Here is a 20,481-nt window from a genome sequence, read left to right as displayed (position 1 = left end):
GACGATGGCCAATTGTGCTCTGCCCTACGGGACTCCCAATCACGGCCGGATGTAATACAGCCTGGATTCAAACCAGGTACTGTAGTGACGCCTCTTGCACTGAGATGCAGTGCCTTAGACCGCTGCGCCACTTGGGAGCCGGCTGCTACGTTACAGCCTTATTCTAAAATGGATTTAATTGTTTCCCCCCCTCATCAATCTACACGCAATAACACATAATGACAAAGCAAAAAACGGCTTGTGTGTAAATCTCTCTCAGACAAAACTCACCTTGTCTGAGAGAGATTTACACAGTTAACAAAACGTCACGCCAAGGTAAGCCTACACCAAACACACAATTCACGATGTGAAAAATGAATGGCTGAAAAAACATTGGAACCATGTCTGTGTTTTTATGGGTATTATGACGCGTCCACTGTGGCGGACTGAACGAACTAGAGGCAACTAATTTCCGGTTTTTAGGACTACAAACTGGCGACCTCTATTGAGACGGCTGTTACTTTTTTAATTTATGTATTAATATAATTTAGTCTGTGTTTGATATGATAAACAAACGTTTAATGCAATTTGCTCTGTGCTTGTCATTGCTGAGTTTGCTAAGTGCACATGATGTGAAGATGTCAGCAGGGACCCACGCGCAAAACGCCAACTTCTGCCACAGGACGAGTTTCACTGGACTAGGACACACGCGCCTAAGCTTCCTCCGAAATATGGTCGGGACTCATACATTGATGTTATATGTGAGCGAATGGTCAGGGAAGCAGCTTGTAAAATGCTCAATTAACGACGACCCTGTAGCCACTGCCAGTTACCTGTATCTTTGCCGCCAAACGCGCTCGGAGAGCCTCGTGGAATTATCCCTCTTCAATATCAGGGCGTTGTTGAGTCCAGACAACCTGTGCACACTGAGTCCTGTCGATGGATTTATCAAACAGACGAAAAATGTCCCATTGGAACAACAACATATTTCGGGTGCAAAATCCCGTAGGAAACGCGCGTGGGTATTTCCTGGGACACTTTGGTGTGGCACTGGAAGCAAAGCGATTGACTACAAACAGTTAGGTGAGTAGAATAATATTTACACTTCACACATGCTGATCACCAGAGATGTTTTTCAGATAGATGTGTCCAATAGACTCAAAATACAGTAGGCTATTTACAGTATACATGTATCTATACATTTGTAATTCTGTAATTCACACCCTCCAACACTTTTTATTCGTGAATAGAGTGAATATTATACTCTTTATGAAATATCACATAATAGTATATACCCTGTCATGTTATATCAAAGTAGCCTATAACATAGCCTACAGCTAATTTGTTTCAAAGTTGGGAAAGCCTTCTGTTCTTAAAACCACATTTGGGCTGCTTCATAATGTAATGTATAGTGAAAACAAGAGCCATAAGGATAGCTGTTAATGGACAACATATGGCAAAGTCACACACAGGACAGAATTAATAACAACAACAAAAATATCTAGCCTCAAATTGGGCACAGGGCACAACCTTAAAGATTTATGAGTTGAAGTTGCCCAGACTTGAATGAAATTTGACTGCTTTACCTGTAACTTAATTCTCAATTCCATATCTTTCTTTAACCTTAATCTTTATTTTTCTCTCATTCGTTTATAGTTTGCACATATGCACTCTTCACTTTATCATTCCTTATCCCTATTTGTCTCTAGCCTATTTGATCAGGACAACTTTTTGGAGTTGCCATGTATGTACTGTAGGCCTACTTCTGTTCCAGCAAGCACTATATCACATCTTACTTATTGATTTATAACATTAGTGCTTGGTGCTACTGCTGACCACCCACTGTAGCAATTAGAGGTCGACAGATTAAATCGGCATGGCCGATTCATTAGGGCCGATTTCAAGTTTTCATAACAATCGGTAATCTGCATTTTTGGACGCTGATTACATTGCATTCCACAAGGAATCTGCGTGGCAGGCTGACCACCTGTTACGCGAGTGCAGCAAAGAGCCAAGGTAAGTGGCTGGCTAGCATTAATCTTATCTTATAAAAAACAATCAATCTAAACATTATCGCTAGTTAACTACACATGGTTGGTGATATTACTAGGTTAACTAGCTTGTCCTGCGTTGCATATAATCAATGCGGTGACTTTTAATTTAGCATCGATTCACAGCCTACTTCGCCAAACGGGGGATGATTTAACAAAAGCGCATTTGTGAAAAAAGCACTATCGTTGCACAAATGTACCTAACCATAAACATCAATGCCTTTCTTAAAATCAATACATAGAAGTATATATTTTTAAACCTGCATATTTAGTTAAAAGAAATTCATATTAGCAGGCAATATTAACTAGGGAAATTGTGTCACTTCTCTTGCATTCAGTGCAAGCAGAGTCAGGGTACATGCAACAGTTTGGGCCGCCTGGCTCGTTGCGAACTAATTTGCCAGAATTTTACATAATTATGACATAACATTGAAGGTTGTGCAATGTAACAGCAATATTTAGACTTAGGGTTGCTGCCCGTTTGATAAAATACGGGCATAGTTTCCGGGTTTGACCATATTAATGACCTAAGGCTCGTATTTCTGTGTTATTTATATTATAATTAAGTCTATGATTTGATAGAGCAGTCTGACTGAGTGGTGGTAGGCGGCAGCAGGCTCGTAAGCATTCATTCAAACTTTACTGCGTTTGCCAGCAGCTCTTAGCAATCAAGGCCTGCTTCACAGCACTGCTAATGCCAAGCCTATCAACTCCTGAGATTAGCCTGGCAATACTAAAGTGTCTATAAGAATATCCAATAGTCAAAGGTATATGAAATACAAATGGTATAGAGAGAAATAGTCGACGCGTCATAATTCCTATAATAACTACAACCTAAAACTTCTTAACTGGGAATATTGAAGAACTGGGAATATTGAACCACCAGCTTTCATATGTTCTCATGTTCTGAGCAAGGAACTTAAACATGAGCTTTTTTACATGGCACATATTGCGTTTTTACTTCCTTCTCCAACACTGTGTTTTTGCATTATTTAAACCAAATTGAACATGTTTCATTATTTATTTGAGACTAAATAGATTTTATTTATGTATTATATTTAGTTAAAATAAGTGTTCATTGAGTATTGTTGTAATTGTCATTTATTACAAATATATATATATATATATGTATGTGTGTGTGTGTGTGTGTGTGTATGTGTATATATATACACTGCTCAAAAAAATAAAGGGAACACTTAAACAACACAATGTAACTCCAAGTCAATCACACTTCTGTGAAATCAAACTGTCCACTTAGGAAGCAACACTGATTGACAATAAATTCCACATGCTGTTGTGCAAATGGAATAGACAACAGGTGGAAATTATAGGCAATTAGCAAGACACCCCCAATAAAGGAGTGGTTCTGCAGGTGGTGACCACAGACCACTTCTCAGTTCCTATGCTTCCTGGCTGATGTTTTGGTCACTTTTGAATGCTGGCGGTGCTCTCACTCTAGTGGTAGCATGAGACGGAGTCTACAACCCACACAAGTGGCTCAGGTAGTGCAGTTCATCCAGGATGGCACATCAATGCGAGCTGTGGCAAAAAGGTTTGCTGTGTCTGTCAGCGTAGTGTCCAGAGCATGGAGGCGCTACCAGGAGACAGGCCAGTACATCAGGAGACGTGGAGGAGGCCGTAGGAGGGCAACAACCCAGCAGCAGGACCGCTACCTCCGCCTTTGTGCAAGGAGGTGCACTGCCAGCGCCCTGCAAAATGACCTCCAGCAGGCCACAAATGTGCATTCAAATGTGCATCGTTGATTAATCGGACGATTTTTATATATATATATATATATATATATATATATATATATATATATATATATATATATATAAAAATATATATATAAAAATCGTCCGATTTAATCAATATCGTCTTTTTCTGGTCCTCCAATAATCGGTATCGACGTTGAAAAATCATAATCGGTCGACCTCTAGTAGTAGCAATGTGTCATTACACATGAAATGTGTATTTAATGATCTGAGAGACTTATTTAGTCTCTCCACTGTTTGTTTCTTGTTGTAGGAATGTTTGAGCGAGCAGACAGGTGCTGCCGTGAGCATGACCACTGCAGTAACACTATCCCCTCCTTCACAGTGAACTATGGTGTTTTCAATCCGAACTTCTTCACCATCTCACACTGTGACTGTGACCAAAGGTGAGCTTCAATGTGTAGCCCCCGGGCAGCATCCATCACATTCCAGGGATGACACAGACATACATTCCAGTCCCCTGAAGGGGAACTCCTTAGAGCTATAACTCAATACTGTTCAATAAAGACAGACTTTTTATTATGCTGACCTTTATTTTTCAGGGGTATGGTGCATGGCTCATCTGCTAACTGATAGGTGTTTTTCTTTTCTGGAATGTCGGGTAGAGTGTGCCATTGTACCAATGATACAATATCAGATCATTTAATTCAGTGCTTTAGAGTACAAATTGTAGTTTAACTTGAGAGTCAGGATAAAAGATCTATGTTTGTTTTTTTCCCACACAGTAAAACTGTAAATATGCTATAGGCTTAAAGCTGTAATAGGTAACTTTTTGGGCAACCCGACCAAATTCAAATCGAAATGTGAGTTATAGATCTGTCATTCTAATTGAAAGCAAGTCTAAGAAGCGCTATATCTGTTCTATGTGGGCTATTTCTATGCTTCCTGTTCTGAAGTTTTGTTTTTTGTTTTTGCATCTATTACTTACGGTTTTGTACACCAGCTTCAAACAGCTGAAAATACAATATTTTGGGTTATGGAAAATATATTTCACAGCAGTTTAGATGGAACACAGTTTAGATGGAACAATGATTCTTTACACTATGCTTGCTTCTTTCGTCACATAAAGCAAGTCGTTTTTTGCAACAAGGAAATGGCGGTGTGATTTCTGCATAGTGCATTGTTAAATGGCACCCCAATTTGGATTACCACAATGCATGCACCAATAAAATAAGGTGAATGAAAAAAGTTACACTTCCCCATTAAAAAGTCATAGTCCCCACAGTTACTGTACGAACATATCTCAACCAGAAGCCATGGATTACAGGCAACATCCTCACCGAGCTCATGAAGTGCTTTGAAAGGCTGGTCATGGCTCACATCAACACCATCATCCCGGAAACTCTAGACCCACTCCAATTCACATACCGCCCCAACAGATCCACAGATGACGCAATCTCAATCGCACTCCACACTGCCCTTTCCCTCCGAGACCAAAGGAACACCTATGTGAGAATGCTGTTCATTGACTACAGCTCAGCGTTCAACACCATAGTGCCCACCAAGTTCATCACTAAGCTAAGGACCATGGGACTAAACACCTTCCTCTGCAACTGGATCCTGGACCTCCTGACGGGCCGCCCCCAGGTGGTAAGGGTAGGCAACAACACATCTACTATGCTGATCCTCAACACCGGAGCCCCTCAGGGGTGCATGCTTACTCCACTCCTGTACTCCCTGTTCACCCACGACTGTGTGGCCAAGCACGACTCCAACACTATCATTATGTTTGCTGACGACACAACAGTGGTAGGCCTGATCACCGACAACGATGAGACAACCTATAGGGAGGTCAGAGACCTGGTAGTGTGGTGCCAGGATAACAGCATCTCCCTCAATGCGAGCAAGACAAAGGAGATGATCGTGGACTACAGGAAAAGGAGGGCCGAATAGGCCCCCCATTAACATCGACGGGGCTGTAGTGGAGTGGGTCGAGAGCGTCAAGTTCCTTAGTGTCCACATCACCAACAAACTATCATGGTCTAAACACACCAAGACCCCCTCAGGAGACTGAAAAGAGTTGGCATGGGTCCTCAGATCCTCAACAGGTTATACAGCTGCACCATGGAGAGCATCCTGACCAATTACATCACCGCCTGGTATGGCAACTGCTTGGCATCCAACTGCAAGGCACTACAGAGGGTAGTGCGTACGGCCCAGTACATCACTGGGACCAAGCTTCCTGCCATCCAGGACCTATATACTAGGCGTTGTCAAAGACTCCAGTCTTCCAAGTCATAGACTGTTCTCTCTGCTTTCGCACAGCAAGCAGTCCCGCCGCGCCAAGTCTAGGTCCAAAAATCTCCTTAAGAGCTTCTACCCCCAAGCCATAAGAGTGCTGAACAACTAACCAAATGGCCACCCGGACTATTTACATTGACCCCCCCCTGCTGCTACTCGCTGTTTATTATCTAAGCATAGTCACTTTACCCTTACCTACAAGTACAAATTACCTCCACTAACCTGTGCCCCCGCATATTGACTCAATACCGGTACCCCATGTATACAGGCTCGTTATTGTTATGTAATCTTATTGTGTTACTTTTTACTTTATTTTTTACTTTTATTTTAAAAAATATTTAAAAAATAATAATATTTTCTTAACTCCATTTCTTGAACTGCATTGTTGGTTACGGGCTTGTAAGTAAGCATTTCACGATAAGGTCTACACCTGTTGTATTCGGCGCATGTGACAAATACAATTTGATTTGGCCTGTAAACCAGGTGTTTCCTGTTAGGGTCTAACTAGGCCCTCAAAGAAAGACCTTATGATTTATGTAATGTATTGTCATTAAAAAGTACAATTTTAAAGGCTAATAAGGTTGGTGGACCCATTCATAGAGGGTTCTAGGAAGAAGCCTTCAAAGATAAAAGCGTTCTTTGTAGAACCTTTCATAGAGGTTCTATAAGCAACCCTACATAGAAAGTTCTAGGTAAAACCCTCAGCAAAGGGTTCTACCTAGCAGGAAAAAGGGTTCCCCTATGGGAACAAACCGAAGAACTCTAGAAGGTTCTACTTAGAACCTTTTTAGGGTGAGCAATAATTGCCCGTCTCTTTCAGGACTCCTAATCAGACACTTTGGAGATCTAAGTGAGGTGTCAACTCCTAGCTCTGAGTTGCCACAGAACACAAGTTTGTGTAGTACGCTTATACTCTGATTAATTTCCTTTATGCATGAGTGCCAGACAGACAATGCAGTCTCGTTCTCCTCCCAGGTTTAACTGACAAGGTCATACACAGTATTCATTCCACAGTAAGCACTAGAGCCCTGCACAGACATGATTTTTAAGCCATTCCCATGCCCGTGACATTCAGGCCCTACGATACCGTACCCAGGCCCGATTGCTTCTGGCAAATTTAGGGCCCGGCCATGCCCGAAATCAGAAATAACTTATTTCGTTAGTAAATCCATTAGCTGCTCCGCTCTGTCACTAGAGCTCTCCTTTCGAAGCTAATGGATTTACTAACGGAGGAAGTTATTTCTGATTTTGCGCAGGGCCTTAAATTTGGCAGAAGCAATCAGGCCTGAACGTTGCGGTCATGGGTAGGGCTCAGGCTTCAAATTCATGCCTGTGAAGGGCTCTAAAGCAGAGCACGTCCATGGCTCGGCTTCAAAATGTTAGTGATCAATTTAGTGATACCCGAGCCCTGCCTGTGCTCTAGTTATGAATCAACAGGCCCTACCCGGCCCTAAACCGATGTATAAGCACCAAGTTGTTACATAATTGGATGTATAGCACGTCACTTCATGTTTCCTCGTAAGCAATTTAAATCTTCCTGTAAAATCATGTCATGTTTTGACTTGTCACTTCTCCCTGTGAATACCAAGCAACAACGATATGTGGCTCTTTTGGACACATTGGCATTAAAGAAATGATGGGAAACATCAACTATTCAATAATAATAAGTGTTATACAACACAGTGTGATTTGCTCTCGCTGACAACATGCCAAGTTTGCCAACCTATTTGAACTATTTCTTGTGTGAGAAATCCCTGATTTGTTGTTTGAGCTTAAAACAGCACTGGTAAGCTTAGGACAACTGACGACTTAAAGGGACATTTCTAGAATGTTAAACTTCATATTCATTATTTTGAGCAGCACCACAACGTCAACATATGTTCAAATAGCGCGTTTCTATGTTTTGTAGTAAAAGAGAGGAAGATAAGTGTTTCCAATGACATCATCGGTGTGTATCATGTAATTTTAAGCAATTATGCGTATGCATTGTCTACTAATTGGTTGATTGTCATTGGAAACACTTATATTCCTCTTTTTTTACTACAACACATAGAAACACACCATTTTCACATATGTTGGGGTGGGGCTGGAGTTGATGAATATGAAGTTCAACATTTTAGAAATTTCCCTTTAATGCCACGGTCTTGGCATTACCTACCCTTCTTTCTGTTGTCATCAGGTTTCGCCAGTGCCTCCAGCGTGTAAATGATACCATTTCCAATATGGTTGGCTTCAGCTTCTTCAACCTCCTCAAGATGCCCTGCTTCGAGTTCACTCCCAGGAGTCAATGCACTGAGCTTAACTGGTGGGGAATGTGAGTACTGTCTGTCAGAAATAATTTAGTGTGTGTACGTGATATTGTCCCGATCAAGTCTTTACAATACATGGACTTTGTTCTATAATACTGTAATAACTGTGATAAGGATAGTAATATGGGACATGCTATTGTTTCACCAAAACATTTTATAAGGATCATATGACGGGCAATTGAAACTGCAGCAGAAACTCTCCAGTTTTAACTGAGATGCTTGTGATAACTTCCCTGATATCCAGCCCCCTCACTCTTCCTCCAGACAACACCACATTTCCCTGGTCCATCCCAGCAAAACATTGAAAATTAAAAGTAATTCCCTGTATTCAAAATACGCAGTGAAACTTGTTTAGATTGTATTAGATAATGTCATTACTGTATGTTTTTTCCCCCGATATGAAATATACACTGACTCTGAAATTACAAATAATACAACCAGTAAGCTAATGTACACAAAATTAGGGAAATGTTGTGAAAAATACAGAGAGACTTATGGCCAGTGTTGTGGGTAACGCGTTACAAAGTAAAGTGTTACAATAATAATATTATTTTGCGGTAACAAGAAATATAATAAAATACTGTTCCAATTTGAAGTAATAATACTACAGTTACTGATCAAATATAAGTTGTTGTTACTTTTGTTACCCTTCCCATTACAGTTATGGATCCAAATAAATATTTGTGATTATTATTCCTCTCTGTTGGCGCAATATTTAAAAATCCCCCCGTCCCAGTATTGTTTTCTTCCTAAGTCTGACGTCCTCTCACCAAGTTCCTGTTTACGAATGCACTACTACAAACTGCTTTAGTGAGGGCGATGAACGTTAAAACGCTGAGTTTCAGTGTGGAAGTACTCCCATTACTTGTGGCCTTTTATTCCCCCTCCCGCACACAGTTTGTAATAGTAAAAAAAACTGTCTTTTTATTTGTGCAAATAAACTAAAGTAAACTTTGATTTGGTGGGAGGACAAAAGTACAAGAATATAACCTTAAAACATAAACTGTGCCCAGGCATGAAAAACCACTTCACTGCTTGAAACACAACTTCCAATCTCTTGAAGCACCTGCAAAAGCAACACGCCAAGACAAAACTCATAGCGGAAAACCCCCGAGGCCTGATTGCTGCTGAAGATGACTATGTAGGCCTACCTCCTCCAAACAACCAAGGCTTGATTTTAATCGTTCAGGATGACAGGCTTTAGCCCAGGGAGAGGTGAACAATTTTGTAGCTTGGTATGTAGTAGATTTTGTGTTTGTCATTATTAGGTTACTTGTGTTAGTGTATAGGCCTAAGTAACAACGTTTACATTGAGTGAGGGCGCACAATATTCTGGGGTGTAAGTGATTACTTTTCCCAGGGAATGATAAGTAAAATAATATGTTAATGTTGATGGTGTAACGGCGTTCCTCCTCCTCTTCATACGAAGAGGAGGAGTAGTGATTCGACCAACGTGCAACGGGTTGTGCATACATAATAATTTATTAACACAAAGACGAAACACGAAAACAAACACTTGGAAGGATTACAAAATAACAAACCGACCTAAACAGACTTAAACTTAAGAACTACATGTAACACGAAGAACGCACGGACAGGGAAAACAGACTACACAAAAACCGAACAAACATACCGAAACAGTCCTGTGTGGCGCAACATACACAGACACGGAAGACAACCACCCACAACGAACACTGTGAAACAACCTACCTTAATATGACTCTCAATTATAGGAAACGCCAAACACCTGCCTCTAATTGAGAGCCATACCAGGCAACCCTTAAACCAACATAGAAACAGAAAACATAGACTACCTACCCAAATTCACGCCCTGACCAATTAAACACATACCAAAACAACAGAAAACAGGTCAGGAACGTGACAGAATCCCCCCCCCCCTCAAGGTGCGAACTCCGGGCGCACCCCTAAAACTCAAGGGGAGGGTCTGGGTGGGCATCTGTCCGCGGTGGCGGCTCCGGCGGTGGGCGAGGACACCACTCCACCACTGTCTTTGTCCCCCTCCTTAGCGTCCTTTGAGTGGCGACCCTCGCCCCCGACCATGGTCCAGGAACCCTCACTAAGGCCCCTCCACAATAGAGGAGACAACTCAGGACAGAGAGGTAGCTCAGGACAAAGAGGTAGCTCAGGACAGAGAGGTAGCTCAGGACAAAGAGGTAGCTCAGGACAAAGAGGTAGCTCAGGACAAAGAGGTAGCTCAGGACAAAGAGGTAGCTCAAGACAAAGAGGTAGCTCAGGACAAAGAGGTAGCTCAGGACAAAGAGGTAGCTCAGGACAAAGAGGTAGCTCAGGACAAAGAGGTAGCTCAGGACAAAGAGGTAGCTCAGGACAAAGAGGTAGCTCAGGACAAAGAGGTAGCTCAGGACAAAGGGACAACTCCGGACTAGTGGCAGCTCCGGACTGAGTGGCAGCTCCGGACTGAGTGGCAGCTCCGGACTGAGTGGCAGCTCCGGACTGAGTGGCAGCTCCGGACTGAGTGGCAGCTCCGGACTGAGTGGCAGCTCCGGACTGAGGGGCAGCTCCGGACTGAGGGGCAGCTCCGGACTGAGGGGCAGCTCCGGACTGAGGGGCAGCTCCGGACTGAGGGGCAGCTCCTGACTGGAGGGCAGCTCCTGACTGGAGGGCAGCTCCTGACTGGAGGGCAGCTCCTGACTGGAGGGCAGCTCCTGACTGGAGGGCAGCTCCTGACTGGAGGGCAGCTCCTGACTGGAGGGCAGCTCCTGACTGGAGGGCAGCTCCTGACTGGAGGGCGGCTCCTGACTGGAGGGCGGCTCCTGACTGGCTGGCGGCTCTGGCGGCTCCTGACTGGCTGGCGGCTCTGGCGGCTCCTGACTGGCTGGCGGCTCTGGCGGCTCCTGACTGGCTGGCGGCTCTGGCGGCTCCTGACTGGCTGGCGGCTCTGGCGGCTCCTGACTGGCTGGCGGCTCTGGCGGCTCCTGACTGGCTGGCGGCTCTGGCGGCTCCTGACTGGCTGGCGGCTCTGGCGGCTCCTGACTGGCTGGCGGCTCTGGCGGCTCCTGACTGGCTGGCGGCTCTGGCGGCTCCTGACTGGCTGGCGGCTCTGGCGGCTCCTGACTGGCTGGCGGCTCTGGCGGCTCCTGACTGGCTGGCGGCTCTGGCGGCTCCTGACTGGCTGGCGGCTCCTGACTGGCTGGCGGCTCTGGCGGCTCCTGACTGGCTGGCGGCTCTGGCGGCTCCTGACTGGCAGGCGGCTCTGGCGGCTCCTGACTGGCTGGCGGCTCCGGACTGTCGGACGGCTCTGGCGGCTCCTGACTGACGGGCGGCTCCTGACTGACGGGCGGCTCTAATGGCTCGGGACAGACGGGCGGCTCAGAAGGCGCTGGGCAGACGGACGGCTCAGAAGGCGCTGGGCAGACGGACGGCTCAGAAGGCGCTGGGCAGACGGACGGCTCAGAAGGCGCTGGGCAGACGGACGGCTCAGAAGGCGCTGGGCAGACGGACGGCTCAGAAGGCGCTGGGCAGACGGACGGCTCAGACGGCGCTGGGCAGACGGACGGCTCAGACGGCGCTGGGCAGACGGATGGCTCAGACGGCGCTGGGCAGACGGATGGCTCAGACGGCGCTGGGCAGACGGATGGCTCAGACGGCGCTGGGCAGACGGATGGCTCAGACGGCGCTGGGCAGACGAGCAGTGCAGGCGGCGTTGGGCAGACAGCCGACTCTGACCTGCTGAGGCGCACAGTAGGCCTGGTGCGTGGTGCCGGAACTGGTGGTACCGGACTGGAGACACGCACCTCAAGGCTAGTACGGGGAACAACAACAGGGCACACTGGACTCTCAATGCGCACTATAGGCCTGGTGCGTGGTACTGGAACTGGAGGTACCGGGCTGAGGGCACGCACATCAGGGCGAGTGCGGGGAGAAGGAACAGTGCGTACAGGGCTCTGGAGACGCACAGGTGGCTTAGTGCGTGGTGCCGGAACTGGAGGCACTGGGCTGGAGACACGCACCATAGGGAGAGTGCGTGGAGGAGGAACAGGGCTCTGGAGACGCACTGGAAGCCTGGTGCGTGGTGTAGGCACTGGTGGTACTGAGCTGGAGCGGGAAGTTGGCGCCGGATATACCGGACCGTGTAAGCGTACTGGCTCCCTTGAGCACTGAGCCTGCCCAACCTTACCTGGTTGTATGCTCCCCGTCGCCTGACCAGTGCGGGGAGGTGGAATAACCCGTACCGGGCTATGTAGGCGAACCGGGGACACCATGCGTAAGGCTGGTGCCATGTAAGCCGGCCAAAGGAGACGTACTGGTGGCCAGATATGTAGAGCCGGCTTCATGGCACTTGGCTCAATGCTCAATCTAGCCCTACCAGTGCGGGGAGGTGGAATAACCCGCACCGAGCTATGCACACGTACAGGAGACACCGTGCGCTCTACTGCGTAACACGGTGTCTGCCCGTACTCCCGCTCTCCACGGTAAGCCCGGGAAGTTGGCGCAGGTCTCCTACCTGACTTCGCCACACTACCCTTTACCCCCCCCCCCCCCAAGAAATTTTTGGGTTGTACTTGCGGGCTTCCAGCCTTGCTGCCGTGCTGCCTCCTCATATCGTCGCCTCTCCGCTTTAGATGCCTCCAGCTCCGCCTTGGGACGGCGACACTCCTCTGGCTCTGCCCAGGGTCCTTCTCCGTCCAGAATCTCTTCCCATGTCCAATCCTCCCTGACCCACTGCTGCTGTCGTTGCTGTCCGCTAACCCGCTGCTTGATCTGGGTTTGGTGGGTGGTTCTGTAACGGCGTTCCTCCTCCTCTTCATACGAAGAGGAGGAGTAGTGATTCGACCAACGTGCAGCGGGTTGTGCATACATAATGATTTATTAACACAAAGACGAAACACGAAAACAAACACTTGGAAGGATTACAAAATAACAAACCGACGAAAACAGACTTAAACTTAAGAACTACATGTAACACGAAGAACACACGGACAGGGAAAACAGACTACACAAAAACCGAACAAACATACCGAAACAGTCCCGTGTGGCGCAACATACACAGACACGGAAGACAACCACCCACAACGAACACTGTGAAACAACCTACCTTAATATGACTCTCAATTAGAGGAAACGCCAAACACCTGCCTCTAATTGAGAGCCATACCAGGCAACCCTTAAACCAACATAGAAACAGAAAACATAGACTACCCACCCAAATTCACGCCCTGACCAATTAAACACATACCAAAACAACAGAAAACAGGTCAGGAACGTGACAGATGGACGTAACGAGTAATAGGTAATACATTACTTATTTTGAGTAACGACCCCAACATTGCATATGAGTTTATGAACGGATTCTCTCTTGGCATGTTTGGCCTGTCTAATAAGTCCATTTTTGCTCTGTGCAGGTGCAAGGTGGCCAAGGTGGCCCCGTATGCAGTCTTCAAAAATCCCAAAGATTACACCATCAACCGCACGACAAGCAAACATGGTGGCAGCAGTGACCCCCAAACCTCAGCAGGCACCGGGGAAAACCTGGTTACAGTGAGACCCATGTCTAGCCCAACATGGTTAATCCCCAAAGGGAACCGCTCCAAGCAATTTGCCCCCTCACGGGACTGTGTTCCAAGAGGTCCTCCCAGAGGAGACACCTTCCAGATCAAGTACAGGAAAGGGAAAGGATGCAGCAGGGGCAAGAAAACATTCACAACTCAAACAACCACAAGTCAAACACAGACCAGCACGCCCTTAATACAGACAACTGCATCCCTGATACCGAGGAGTGCATCACAAAAACAGAAAACCACACCCACAACTCAGAGAACTGCTTTGAAAATTATTACAACAACATCTCAGGTAAAAATGAAAAAAACTGCTACACAAAAGACTGGATCAAGAACTGAAAAAACAATCTCACATCAAAATCAAGCTACACCAAAGAAAAAAACACGGTCACGACAGAGGACAACATCCACAACAATGCAGAGGACTACATCAACACCAACGCCTTCACCCCATCCACAGACAACAACTTTAACAACCACAACTCTTATACCCAAAAGTCCCAAACTACCAAAGGTTCTTAGGAAACTTCACCGTTGTGGACCTCCAAGAGGAGATACCTTTCAGCCTCGCCGCTGGAGGGGGGAACGAGGCAAAGCCTGTTTGGAACAGATAACTAAAACACCAACGACCATATCCTCGGCAAACAAGACTGCATCACCAACCCAGAGGAGAATATTTCAAACTCAGAGAACAATGTCTTCAAATAAAAGGACAACATCTGCAACTGTGATGACTTCATCTACCCTTTGGAAGAACACAATTACTAAGAGGACCGCCTCCTCAAAGCTAAGGACCACACCTCTAATACAAACCCCAACTGAGAGTGCACCATCTATGACAACAGGTAGTAGTTTTGTGTTTCTCCATGAGCCCACTATCAGTCTGGTAACTGGCCAGCCTGCAACTGCCCCAAGCTTTAATTTGACTTTTTAGGAAAAGCTTGATGATGCCATTCTAGATATACAGTGCCCTCCATAATTATTGGGACAGTGAAGCATTTATTTTTATTTTGGCTCAGTACTCCAGCACTTTGGATTAGAAATCATACAATGACTATGAGGTTAAAGTGCAGACTGTCAGCTTTAATTAGAAATGACAGCACTTTTTGTACATAGTTACCCCATTTTAGGCGACCAAAAGTATTGGGACAAATTCAGTTATGTGTATTAAAGTAGTCAAAAGTTAAGAATTTGGTCCCATATTAGTAGCACGCAATGACTACATCAAGCTTGTGACTCTACAAATGTGTTGGATGCATTTTCTGTTTGTTTTGGTTGTGTTTCAGATTGTTTTGTGCCCAATAGAAATGTATGGAAAAATGTAGTGTCATTTTGGAGTCACTTTTATTGTAAATAAGAATAGTATATGTTTCTAAACACTTCTACATTAATGTGGATGCTACCATGATTAAAGATAATCCTGAATGAATAATGTTGAGTGAGTTACAGACGCACAAATATCATACTCCCAAGACATTCCAACCTCTCACCATTACAATAACGGGGGAGGGTAGCATTTTTTAAAGGGGGGTGGGTATGATATTTGTGGGTCTAACGTTCTCACTCATCATTATTCACGATTTAATTTAGGATTATCTGTAATCATGGTAGCATCCACATTAATGTAGAAGTGTTGGAAAACATATTCTATTCTTATTTACAATAAAAGGGACTCCAAAATGACACAATGCATTATATACCATTCATTTCTCTTGGGCAAAATATTACCTGAAACATAACCAAAACAAACAGAAAATGCCTCCAACACATTTGTAGAGTCACACGCTTGATGTAGTCAAAAGAAGAAAAATGCTTCACTGTCCCAATAATTACAAACTGTCCCAATAACTTACTGCATGTCATGACTCAGCTAGCTTCAGTATGTTCTGTTTGTTCTCTGTGTTACAGATAATATGCTTCTTTGTGGCACCCTCAAGCATTTGGATGAATGTAAATACAAAATTCCCCCTTTAGAGAAGAGATATGATCTCCACAACATGGGATCAAAGACTGTGTACCATTGTGATTGCACCCACAGGTGAGAAAGTATCCGTACAGTACAATGCAGTGATGCTTATTTTTATGAGCATGGCCTTATTTCTATTACAGCATATTGGAGGACTGTCATTCATATCCCATTCACCCAGCTCAATGTAACATCGATATGTTTAGGCTACTACATGATACAAACATTTTAACTATACCTATCATGAGGTTGCTACAACCTAGCCTATGAATGAAAGTTTACAACGTGGGTGCACAGGGCAAGAGAAACATTTGAGTCATCAAGGTGACAGACAGTGACACATTAAATACTGCCTGGCACACTCTTACCTGCATCTAGCTGATCTAGGGTGTAATTATTAGTCCAACAGTTGCAAACTAAAGTTTCTATTGGACAAATTCAGGTATGTTTATCCCCGTTCCGTTTGCTTCCGTTTTAAGAAACATTTTTTCAACAGAATGGGCGGAATAAATACACCCCTGATCACACACTAACCGTTCACTTTCATAGCAGCCACATACAAACAGATTGATCATTTTGCTCATTGTATAATTCCTTTTCAAATCTATGCGTTCTCCTCTTACCTTTTCCCTTCGCTTGTGGACTTCAGTGCACAACACATCAGCTGTCTGTGACCAGGCGAAAAAACCTTTCCAACCTAAACCTTCATATCATAACCGCTAACCGCTACACACAGCCTACATCGTTGTCACCATATTAGCTAACGTCATACCTAGTCAACATAGCTACTATAACTAACGTGTTAGTAAAGCCGCTACAATCATGCAGAACAGGACAGTCAGCAAGCAGTTTAGCAGCTACACCGGTGGGCCGCGGTGACAATAAATTAATAAAACCAAAAACTGACCTTAACTTGGAAGAGTTTCAGTGTTGGATAGCCATACCCAGCTAGCTAACATAGCATCCCTCTCTGTTTGAGCCAGGTGTTTGAATAGGCTAAACTAGCAAGTTGTATTCACTAGCTAAGTGAAGGTGAATAAAAATGCAATGAAATAACACTTGCTCTCTCTCTCTCTTGCTTCTCCTTCAAAACCTTTCAACTATTGTCTTTCTCTCTTTGAGTCAACTACTACTCATTACTTTGTATGTACTGCAGCGCTAGCGATCTCTGGTTAATGCTTTCAGTACTAGATTCATTCTCTGATCTTTTGATTGGGTGGACAACATGTCAGTTCATGCTAAGCTCTGATTGGTTGGAGAACGTTGTCATAATTACTGTAAGTCTATGGAAGGTGGTGAGAACCATGAGCCTCCTAGGTTTTGTATTGAAGTCAATGTGCTAGTCAATGTAGTGGACTGGTCGATTGTTTGGTCGGTAGGCTGTTGGTCGACCAATATTATTATATTTTGAGCAGTAGCAAATATGTATTTTCTTTTTTATGGCACACAGTGAACTAATCCATTGTGGAGGCTGAGACTAAGGTCAGAGTGGATAAAATGCACAATGTTCTTCACTCTCCAGAATGCCCAAAATCATTGTTTAATAACTTCATTGCGTGAATTGTTTGGCTTGATTTTTATTGTCTATCAATTCCCCATGACATATATCACCAGTAGTAGCCTACATTTACCGTTAATTCCTATCATTTCTAATCTACAATGTTTGTTTGGTTTTGTTAATTTCTGTTAATGCATTCAATATATTATTATTCCAGTCTTTTACCGTTCTCATTGTCTGACTGGACATGTTGTTTGCAGAGCGCACAACCTATGCTACACTTGTGAGAAACAAGTTTCATTCCATTTACAAGTTTTGTCAATGTTGAGAAGGGCGGGCACTGATTACGCATAGAAGTAGGCCTATAGGCTACTTGGCCTGCGTGCAAATGTAGGCATATAAATGTACCAATTTGGGGATCTAATAGTATTTCTGATTGGCTTAACGCACCACCTCTAATGAGCTGTGGAGCTTCTCAAAGTAATGTTTTCTTCGCCTCAAACAGCAAGCAAACAAAGTTGGGTATTACATACACATTGAAAATGACAATAATTCCTCAAAGTATTTGAAAAATATCCCTTTCGATAACCAGTCAGCGTGAAAGGGAAAATTGTTATGCTCTGATCCAGTGGATACATTCATAAAATAGGTCTACCTGATGAGTCTGTCCTGAGCTTACTGGTGTAGGAAACTCTGGGGGCCCAGAATATTTTATGTTACAAGTCTGCTAGTGTGACCTTCGGGCTGGACCCAAGTTGATAGTTGATACAATGTTTAAAGTTCGTTGCAGACAGGCCATGCATAGCCAATGTGATTTATAGGAGATTTATTTTTATCAGGATATTTTCTACCTGCAGGCTGCAATGTTTTTATTTGTTGGCTTTATGTAGGTTTGTATCATTTTCATTTAGAGTTGGATAGAATTTTGGTTAACCACATCCCAATGAATTTGAGATGCAACAACGTTATTTATCAATTAAATGAAACGGTAAAACGAAAATGTTCATATGAAAATCATAACTGGCACTCTGATCGGTAGAAATTGCAAGACAAATTTGCATTCCACATGAAAATAGTCGCAGACTCCTAGTGTAGCCTATTACCGGCAACTTCAGGAGAGTAATGGCAGAACCTGCGAAAACCAGTAGGAGCGGGAAGAGGTTGGTCTGGTCAGCTTTTTATTTTCTGATGATCTTGATCTCTGCTCCCTCTTGAGTCATGTGTGTCTTATTTAATCAAACAGCATCAGACAAGCATATAGTTGATTTTATTAAAACACAGGGTGGGTCTATATATGGAAAAATACACATTTAAAAAAAAAAAGTAACCCAATCAAGTGGTCGAAAGAACAGACGACTTTTGGTCACCAAGATTTTTGTTGTAAGGGACAGCCCTACAATGTACCTAGAGGAGGACGGAAGCTAGCTGTCCTCCGGCTACACCATGGTGCTACCCTACAGAGTGCTGTTGAGGCTACTGTAGACCTTCATTGCAAAACAGTGGGTTTTAATCAATTATTTGGTGACATGAATATATTTAGTATAGTTTTATCTAAAAAGGATAACTTTTTTCGTATGTTTCACTATTTCTATTTGTATGGAATTCACTGAGGAGGATGGTCCTCCCGTTCCTCCTCTGAGGAGCCTCCACTGGTACAATGTATCCTGAGCACTTTGTCACTAAAACGGACTGTGTTAAAGTATCTTTCAGCTGCCTTAAATAACTAAGGGTTAGAGCATTAGGGCCTGCTGGGTTAGATAATTACGCAAGATGGATGCACACATGTTACACACACACACACACACACACACACACACACACACACACACACTGCCTTTCTGATAGTCTTTGTCTTAATCTTAACCTTTTCTCCTCATCCACTGGCTGTCTCCCTGGAGCACTGGTCTCCTCTGTCCCTCTATCTTTCTCCATCACATTTCAGGCTGGCTGATCAGATCAGACACTTGGAGAAGACCACAATTCTCCAATCCCTCCTGCAGGACTTTGTATCTCTATCCTGCTTCAACGTGCCAAGTGTGAAAGACTGTCATGGAGGGAAAAGGTTGGTGGCTCAAATTCAAAGGATGATAGATTTGCAATGAGCCTCAACTTTTTCAATGGATCTCTTCACAAGGCTAATTGTTCATTGTTACATTACATGCAATGTGTCAGTGTCTTACCTACTGTCAATCTAATAACAATAATCCTTAGTGAAACTGTGCATGTGCCTGTCGGTTCAAGTATTTATATATTTGTCTTTGCTCTCTTGCTGTAGCTGTACTGCTGGATTTTCCCAAGCCACTGACCTAATTCAAGTCCTTAAAAGCATGGAGGAAAGAGGAAGACTTAATGCTCAGAGCACAAGTAAAGACTCAAAAAGAGGGACTCCTATTCGCCTCTACAAGCGATGTCTGAGGATCATTGAGTCCAAGAAGCCTTGACTGATGATTCCCAAACATCAGCACCCTTAAGTACCAGTTACTAGAATGGGAATGCAATGCATCTGTCCAACATCACCCTCTATAGTGTTTTTAAGATTTTTAAGCCTTAAGATGATAAATGTGGCAGAATAACTTGATTTGCTGCTGTTCGGTAAAGGAGGGAATTCCAAATACCTTCCAACTTTCCCCCAAATCTTTGACCTCAACTGTAAGTAATGATCCACAACTAGAGTTGTACAGAATTCTCCTGCTGAGGGTACTATGATCCCTGACAACAATTTAGTATATTTATATTGATTCTTTGTACTTCTAGATTAAAACCCTTGAATATGACCAGTCTGTTACTTCGTTGTCTCACATTACAAGATTCCCTTAAGGTGCATTATTGTTTAGCCAATAGCATTTCTAAAATTGCTCAAGAGGTAGCACCCTTATACCTTTAACAGTAAGGTAATTGACATTCACACACTCATTTGTTATTTTTCTTAGTTTTAGTATGTTATGAATTGATCATGTTGAAGTAAACAGTGTGGGATTTTCACTTCTTACCTAAAGGCTTGAAATTTTAATATTGTGTCAGATGATGATCATCATTTACCTACCTTGTCACTACAATCAGAAAAAGTACAGTAATACTTTTAAGAAAACAAATGAAACCATGAGTATTAAACAAACCCTGATACT

General features: G+C 43.9%; 1 protein-coding gene across 1 annotated transcript; it reads left to right on the top strand.

The window, feature by feature from the left end:
- Window positions 1-503: 503 nt before the first annotated feature.
- On the top strand, window positions 504-20,130 carry LOC129853590 (group 3 secretory phospholipase A2-like). The gene is made up of 7 exons (XM_055919785.1): window positions 504-1,062; window positions 4,059-4,191; window positions 8,226-8,360; window positions 13,737-14,737; window positions 15,801-15,930; window positions 19,299-19,418; window positions 19,632-20,130. The coding sequence occupies exons 1-7, from the start codon at window positions 543-545 to the stop codon at window positions 19,795-19,797; spliced, it is 2,205 nt and encodes a 734-aa protein (XP_055775760.1). The 5' UTR covers window positions 504-542; the 3' UTR covers window positions 19,798-20,130.
- The last annotated feature ends 351 nt before the right edge of the window (window positions 20,131-20,481 follow it).

Source organism: Salvelinus fontinalis, chromosome 4, assembly GCF_029448725.1.
Source record: "Salvelinus fontinalis isolate EN_2023a chromosome 4, ASM2944872v1, whole genome shotgun sequence".
NCBI classification, from domain to species: Eukaryota; Metazoa; Chordata; class Actinopteri; order Salmoniformes; family Salmonidae; genus Salvelinus; species Salvelinus fontinalis.
This window is presented reverse-complemented; position numbering and strand designations above follow the sequence as displayed.